Here is an 8650-nt window from a genome sequence, read left to right as displayed (position 1 = left end):
AACCCACAACTTCCGAGTGAAAAAAATTCGACAATTTCAGAAAAATAATAAAAAATGCAAAATTAGATTATTTCAGGTGGATAAGTGTCCACCCCCCTTATAATATATATTGTAAATAAGCTCAAGTGTAACCAATCACCTTCAAAATCACACATCAAGTTGATTGGCTTCCACCTGTGTTAAATTGTCGTGATTCTGATTATTTCAGAATAAAATCAGAGCTGTTCCTGTAGGTTTCCTCTGTTGAGCAGTGCATTTAACAGCAAAGACTCAACCACGAGCACCAATGAGCTTTAAGAAGACCTCCGGGATAAAGTTGTGGAAAGGCACAGATCAGGAGATGGGTATAAAATGATTTCAAAGGCCTTGAATATCCCTTGGAAAACAGTCAAGACAATCATTAAGAAATGGAAGGTGTATGGTACCACCAAGACCCTGCCCATATCAGTCCATCCCTCCAAACTGGATGACTAAGCAATGAGGAGACTCTTCAGAGAGGCCGCCAAGAGGCCAATGACAACTTTGAAAGAGCTACAGGCCTTTATGGCAAAGACTGGTCACTGTGTGCATGTGACAACAATATCCCAAGCACTCCACAAGTCTAGCCTGTATGGTAGGGTGGCAAAAAGGAAGCCATAACTCAAAAAAGCCCACCTTGAGTCCCATTTGAGGTATGCAAAAACCCTCTCTGGAGATTCTGAAGCCGTGTGGGAAAAAGTTTTGTGGTCTTACGAAACCAGGATGGAACCTTTTGACCCAAATGCAAAACTTTACGTTTGGTGCAAACCCAACACAGCACAGCACATCACCCAAAGAACACCATCCCAACTGTGAAGCATGGTGGTGGCAGCATCATGTTATGGGGATGTTTCTCATCAACAGGGACTGGGGCACTTGTCAGAATAGAAGGGAAAAATGGTTGGAACAAAATACAGAAAAATCTTCAAGGAAAACCTGTTGCCCTCTGCAATAAAGCTGAAATTGGGATGGAAGTTCACCTTTCACCATGACAACGACCCGAAACATACAGCCAAAGCTACACTGGTGTGGCCAAGGAACAAAAAGATAAATGTCCTTGAGTGGCCCAGTCAGAGCCCCGACCTAAATCCAATCAGAAATCTGTGTCATGACTTGAAGATTGCTGTCCATCAACGCTCCCCACGCACCTTGACTGAGCTCGACCTGTTTTGTACAGAAGAATGGTGGAAATATTGCCCAATAAAGGTGTGCAAAGTTGGTAGAGACCTATCCCAACAGACTCACAACTGCAATTGCGGTGAAAGGTGCTTCCACCAAGTATTAACTCGGGGGGCGGACACTTATCCAACCAAGATATTCTAGTTTTGTATTTTCAATTAATTTGCTGAAATTTGTAGAATTTGGTTTTCACTTTCAAGTTGTTGGTTACGATGTGTAAATAAAGGTGGAAAAGGTCTGATTTAATGCAATTTCATTCGAGGCTATGAGGCAACAAATAGTGAAAAATTTGAAAGGAGGTGTAGACTTTCTTTCGGCACTGTACTTGTCAACTTATGTCAAATAAGATTGCAAGTTGTATCAAAATGTTGGGAAAGAGCTCCTGCGCCAAATTATTGATGAATGATTGTGTTTGCAAAGAAGAAAATAATTGGGTGCATTGTGTCTTTGAATAATTATTAAATGTAAAACTATATGATTGAAAAAAAACTTCATTTTAAGTGGCTTTGGGCCCTTATTTCTATCACATTTGAAAGTTATTGTGTGGCATTATATATATCACTGGTGCACAATTTTTATACCATTGTATGAGGAATTTAATATTCTTGCAAACGACATTTTGGTGAAACAAAGCTTTGGTGAAAATACTTGTATACATTCTTTATACACCATAAACTGACAATGACCCTGTGCATTTGAGTGAAACATCTGGCAACAGGTGATCTTTGGGGTTAGGGTTGTATATTGAGTGATAAAACAGAGAAGGCAACGATCTACACACTGATATCACACATTTTCCATCTCTAGGGACCCTAATCTTGCTGAAAATCACAATTAGCCTTGATCCTTCTGACTGATACCGATGATGAAAATGTTGGTGTCTGGCTCAAGGGCTATGGTAGGCCTATGATGACCTTTTGGCCTATGTTGACAAAAAAAATAGTTGGGGGTTGCATTTATTGACCAGATATGCAAATCTTCAAATTTCAAGTTAATCAGATGAAAATTGAGGAATTTAGAAATTTGGCCTACGTTGACCTTTTGGCCTATGTCTAGCTCAAAAATAGTTGGGGTTGAATTCAGTGGCCAAATATGCAAATCCTCTTCAAATTTCAAATCAATCGGATGAAAATTGAGGATTTTAGAAATTAGACAATGTTGGTGACCTTTGGCTTATGTTGACTTATTGACCTTTTGCCCCAAAAAACAATAGGCTTTTTGCTTAGGACCAACTCTATCATTTGGTGAAGTTTGGTGAAAATCGGTTGAAAATTGTGACCTGTAGGCGACTGATATACAGACAGACAGACAAACAGACAGACAAACAGACAGACGAAAAATCGGTCAGAGACTGAGGACTTGCCGGAATGTACTTTATCAGCCATTTTGGACAAATATGGCGGCAGAACCACGTGACCGATGACGTCATCATTATTTGTTTTCTAAACTAATTTATTCCTTGATGATGCTCAAGAAATTTCATCTTGATCGGATGAAGTTTTGTACTTGTCGAATTATGACGTCATAATGGATCCACCAATGACATCAACATTGACATATTTTATTCCCCATGGAGAACTCTTTACAATGAGCCATGTCTCAATGTTTTCTATTCATAGTGGGGCAACTTAGCATAACAATTGTGCATTTTGTGAGGAAAGCACCAAATTTGGCACACTAGTAGACTATCATATTATGAAAAGATCTGGATATTGGGCCATCTCAGATTCAGAGATTTGATTTTTGCAAGATTTCGATTCGATTGGGATCGAAGAGAACACCTTCTTCGTCTTCTGTACAGTGAAGTTGCCAGCCCTGAATTCTCTGGCTACATCTGGGTGCTTCATTGGGAGTGCAACCATGTCCCTCAGGTGAACAGGGACCCACCTGGCATAGTGTGTGTGGTCTAAGGCATGGAACCATGGGACCAGTTCCGTCAGGGCATCAAGGTACATCGTGAATGAAGCCTGCCGCAGAGAACGCACGTAGACCAGTAACAACATCTCTAGTTCCAGCACAGTTGCCCAGTAGGGGAAAGTGGTACAAAATGGACCCCTTGGGTCATATGGACCCCTTGGTATATTACACCAGCAGCTGCTGCCATCTTGTGGCTGTTCATGTTAAAACATTCCTTTGTGGATTAGCAGAAAGTAACAACATGGTGGCCATCCCTATCCAGTCTTGAACTCGAGCTGAACCATCCAACATTTTGACACCTACTAGGATCTATCGGTAGGTATGTGAGAAAATTGTGTTTGTGGTGACAGAGTGACTCATATTTCCTAGTGTTACTGCATGCTTTTAGAGTGTAAGTCAGTCACTAAAATTGACCTTTGAAACTTTCTGCCCAGTACATGTGGTTTCCAATGATGTCAGGTTTTCATGGAGGTCGTTCATGGGGCAAAACGGTCCATTTACCTGGGGTAAAATGGCCCGTGGGGTACCATTTTACCCTTTAGTGGGCCATTTTACCCCATACATGTTTCTTATTTTTGTTACAAATATGTAGGCCTATGTATACATGTAGGCCTACCCTATATGTATGTATGTATGCATGTCTGTATGTATGCATGCTTGCATGCTGGCTGGCTGGCTGGCTGCATGCATGCATGTAACTTATACATATCTACTTATACCATGTCATTTTATGCACTGAAATATAAGTTCATCTATTGGGCATCCTACCTTCATGATTGTTGTCTGCTTTAGTTAGTGCTGTTCTCACCAAGTCGGGTAATGAGGGTTAGGAATAAGGGATTATGGGTCATCAAAATGGTCACTGTTTGAATTTTGATTTTCTGTGGAAGTAAGATAGAATTTAATACGGAAATTTGCATGTCTGCAACGGGAGCTTTTGTTCCCCCACTTTTTGTGTGGCCTAGGGTGAGGATGAAGCCTGAGTTGATGGATGGAGCTCCACTTGGCTCGATTTCTCAATGCCATAAATCAGGATGGATGCAAACAGAGATTTTCACCATATGGTTCGAGCATTTCCTGAAGGTTTCAGGAGCATCAAAAGAAAATAAAGTGCTCCTTATACTAGATGGACACAAAACACACACCCAGAACCTTGATGTCATCACCATGGCTAAAGACAATGGGGTATACATGTTGAGCATTCCACCACATTGTTCACACAAGATCCAGCCATTAGATGTCTCATTTATGACGCCACTATCTACATATTACACGCAGGAGGTGGAGAGGTGGTTGAGGCAGCACCCGGGACGATGTGTGACAGTATTTCAACTGGCCAGCCTGTTTGGGACTGCATATCGCAAGTCCGCTACAGCCGAGAATGCAGCAAATGGGTTTAGGAAAACTGGTATCTTCCCAGTGAACCGCAACATCTTCCAAGATCACGAGTTTGCTCCAGCGACAGTTACAGACCTCAACCAAAATGAACCAAGACCCATGGATGATAACCAGAGACCCCTTGAAGATGCCCATAGAGATGCTGATGTTCCTGCTCCTGGTGTTAATGCTGCAAGAGGCCCTGAAGATGCTGTGAGACCTGTTGGTGGTCCTGCACCTGATGTTAATGCTGTGAGACCTGTTGATGGTCCTGCACCTAATGGTAATGCTGCGAGAGGCCCTGCAAATGCTGTGAGACCTGTTGATGGTCCTGCACCTAATGGTAACGCTGCGAGAGGCCCTGGAAATGCTGTGAGACCTGTTGATGGTCCTGCACCTAATGGTAATGCTGCAAGAGGCCCCGAAAATGCTGTGAGACCCATTGGTAACACTCAAAGACATGCTGCTGTTCCAAGACCTGCTGTTGCAAGCACCAGTAGGGAGTTCATTTCACCCTTTCAAATCAGTCCCCCACCTAAGGCTACTCCTGCTAAGGGTAGGCCTACAACACGTCAATCAAAAAGGTCAATGTCAGAGCATTTAACATCAAGCCCATACAAGAAACGACTTGCTGATGCAGCTGAAGAAAAGAAAAGACAGGAAGCACAGAAGGCAGAGAAGGCAAAGCAGAGAGCTGAAAAAAAACCTCAGAAGCAAAAGAAAGTTGCAGAAAAGCCAAAAAAGAAGATAGTGAAGGGTAAACGGGCTATATTTACGGCACCAGAAGAATCTAGCGAGTCTGAGGATGATGATGGAACAATGTGCTTATTCTGCCGGGAAAGTTATAGTGTGATAGGAGAAGGATGGATAAAGTGCACAGTCTGTCGTCTTTGGGCCCATGATGGTTGTGCAGGTGTGGATGAAGAAGATGTGAATTTCATCTGTGACTTTTGTGCCTAATTATGTGCATAATCTCACCTTGTAGTCTGTAATTTTTCACAATAAATATTATTTCAGGTTCAAAGTGTTTTGATTGGTGACTCTGAGGGTAATTATTATGTTTTTCAATGGGGTGACCATATTACCCCACGGGGTGACCATATTACCCCACGGGGTGACCATATTGCCCCATATGTGGGGGCCATTTTGCCCAACGTGGTGTACAAAATGGCCCACTTAGCACATTTTTGGTCTTTGGTTCTCACCAGTGAATGGTTGATTTGATTCTAATACCAAGTAATTTGTGTATTTATAATGGAATAATGATTGTAAAGACACTGTCTGATTTCAGATATACTGCATCATTTTGGATAAAATTTCAAAGAAAGCTTAAGTGTGCCATTTTGCCCCACCTTCCCCTACTGAAAGTTGGGAATGTCTTCTCCTCTCTGGTGACACCAGTCTTCGAACTCAGGCAGGTCTTCTGCATCATCAGCATATGTCACATTGTCATACAGTGGCGTTCATATGCACGGTGTTGAAGGATGTGCAGTGCCGCTGCAGTGATTTGATGAGCTCTTCTTGTGCGGGTGACGTGGGCAGCTCGCAGGAAGGAGTCGGCCGTCCCTGGCATTGCAATCTCAGCTTGCAAATCTGCAAAATCTGCAAATCTTGCAAAAATCAAATCTCTGAATCTGAGATGGCCCAATATCCAGATCTTTTCATAATATGATAGTCTACTAGTGTGCCAAATTTGGTGCTTTCCTCACAAAATGCATAATTGTTATGCTATATTTAGCTTAGCTGCCGGGCTATCAGCACCTTCGGAGAAAAAGAGGTGCAAAATTTTTCGGTTTTTCCAAAATGGCGGCCGAACCATGTGACCGATGACGTCATCATCATTTTTTTTCTCCACCGCTTTATGCCGTCATGTCGCTCAAGAAATTGCATCTTTATTGCATGAAGTTTTGTCCTTGTCAAATTATCAAATTATGACGTCATAATCGAGGCCTTGGGCCGAGAGAGTTAAAAATTGGATACAGACTATTGCAGGGCAAGACAAATACGTGTGCAAAGTTTGGCGATTCTATGTGCAACGGTGTAGACGCAGTGCTGCAAACAGACAAACAGACAGATGAAAATTCGGTCAGAGACCGAGGACTTGCCGGAATGTACTTTTTTATCGGCCATTTAGGACAAATATAGCGGCCGAACCACGTGACCGATTACGTCATCATTAACATATTTTATTCCCCATGGAGAGTTCTTTACAATGAGCCATGTCTCAATTCTTTATATTCAGCACTTTCGGAGATATAGAGGTGCTAGGTTTTTCGGTTTTTCCAAGATGGTGGCCGAACCCTGTGACTGATGACGTCATCATTAACATATTTTATTCCACATGGAGAGTTCTTTACAATGAGCCATGTCTCAATTTTTTCTAGTCAGTACTTTCGGAGATATAGAGGTGCAAATTTTTCGGTTTTTCCAAGATAGCGGCCGAACCCCATGACCGATGACGTGATCAATTAGGCAGAGACTATTCCAGGGCAAGATAAATATGTGTGCAAAGTTTGGTGATTCTATGTGCAACGGTGTAGACGTAGTGCTGCGCACAGACAAACAGGCAGCCAAACAGACAAACCAACCGATCAACATACTTGCCGGAATCTTTTCCGGCAAGTAACAAACAGACAGACAAACAGACAGACAGACAGAATAACACACAAGACCAACCAATATACTTGAAATATCTTCGATTTTCACAAGTAACAAACAGACAGATAAATGAAAAATCGGTCAGAGACCGAGGACTTGCCGGAATTTACTTTATCGGCCATTTAGGACAAATATGGCGGCCGAACCACATGGCCGATGACGTCATCATTAACATATTTTATTCCCCATGGAGAGTTCTTCACAATGAGCCATGTCTCCATTTTTTCTGTTCAGCACTTTTGGAGATATAGTGGTGCAAAGTTTTTCGGTTTTCCCAAGATGGCGGCCGAACCACGTGACTGATGACGTCATCATTAACATATTTTATTCCCCATGGAGAGTTCTTTACAATGAGCCATGTCTCAATTTTTTCTGTTCAGGACTTTCGGAGATATGGAGGTGCAAAGTTTTTCGGTTTTTCCAAGATGGCGGCCGAACCACCTGACCGATGACGTCATCATTAACATATTTTATTCCCCATGGAGAGTTCTTTACAATGAGCCATGTCTCAATTTTTTCTATTCAGCACTTTCGGAGATATGGAGGTGCAAAGTTTTTCGGTTTTTCCAAGATGGCGGCCGAACCACGTGACCGATGACGTCATCATTAACATATTGTATTCTCCATGGAGAGTTCTTTACAATGAGCCATGTCTCCATTTTTTAGGTTCAGCACTTTTGGAGATATATTGGTGCAAATTTTTTCGGTTTTTCCAAGATGGCGCCCGAACCATGTGACTGATGACGTCGTCACCAACATCTTTTATTCCCCATGGAGAGTTCTTTACAATGAGCCATGTCTCAATTTTTTCTGTTCAGCACTTTTGGAGATATAGTGGTACAATTTTTTGCCGTTTTTCCAAGATGGCGGCCGAACCACGTGACTGATGACGTCATCATTAACATATTTTATTCCCCATGGAGTTCTTTACAATGAGCCATGTCTCAATTTTTTCTGTTCAGTACTTTCAGAGATAGAGGTGCAAAGTTTTTCAGTTTTTCCAAGATGGCGGCCGAACCACGTGACCGATGACGTCATCAATTGGGCACAGTCGTTTACTGGGCAAGACCAATATGTGTGTAAAGTTTGGCGATTCTACGTGCAACGGTGTAGACGTAGTGCTGCAAAAAGACAGACAGACAGACAAACAGACAGACAGACAAACAAACGAACAGATCAACATACTTGCCGGAATCTTTTCCAGCAAGGAACAAACCAACAGATCAACATACTTGCCAGAATCTTTTCCGGCAAGTAATGAAGTTTTGTACTTGTCGAATTACGACGTCATATTGGAGGCACTAATGACATCATCATTAACATATTTTATTCCCCATGGAGAATTCTTTACAATGAGCCATGTCTCAATTTTTTATATTCAGCACTTTCGGGGATATAGAGGTGGAAAGTTTTTCGGTTTTTCCAAGATGGCAGCCGAACCACGTGACCGATGATGTCATCATATGTTTTTTTTTCTCCACCAGTTTATGCCGTCATGTCG

General features: G+C 42.1%; 1 protein-coding gene across 1 annotated transcript; it reads left to right on the top strand.

The window, feature by feature from the left end:
- The first annotated feature begins 4027 nt into the window (after positions 1-4027).
- On the top strand, positions 4028-5495 carry LOC137439006 (uncharacterized). Its single transcript, XM_068134566.2, has 2 exons — positions 4028-4729; positions 4769-5495. The coding sequence occupies exons 1-2, from the start codon at positions 4033-4035 to the stop codon at positions 5449-5451; spliced, it is 1380 nt and encodes a 459-aa protein (XP_067990667.2). The 5' UTR covers positions 4028-4032; the 3' UTR covers positions 5452-5495.
- Positions 5496-8650: the final 3155 nt, after the last annotated feature.

Source organism: Myxine glutinosa, chromosome 1, assembly GCF_964187855.1.
Source record: "Myxine glutinosa chromosome 1, kmMyxGlut1.1, whole genome shotgun sequence".
NCBI classification, from domain to species: domain Eukaryota; kingdom Metazoa; phylum Chordata; class Myxini; order Myxiniformes; family Myxinidae; genus Myxine; species Myxine glutinosa.
The sequence above is the reverse complement of the archived record's forward strand: the minus strand, read 5'-3'. Positions and strand labels throughout refer to the sequence as shown.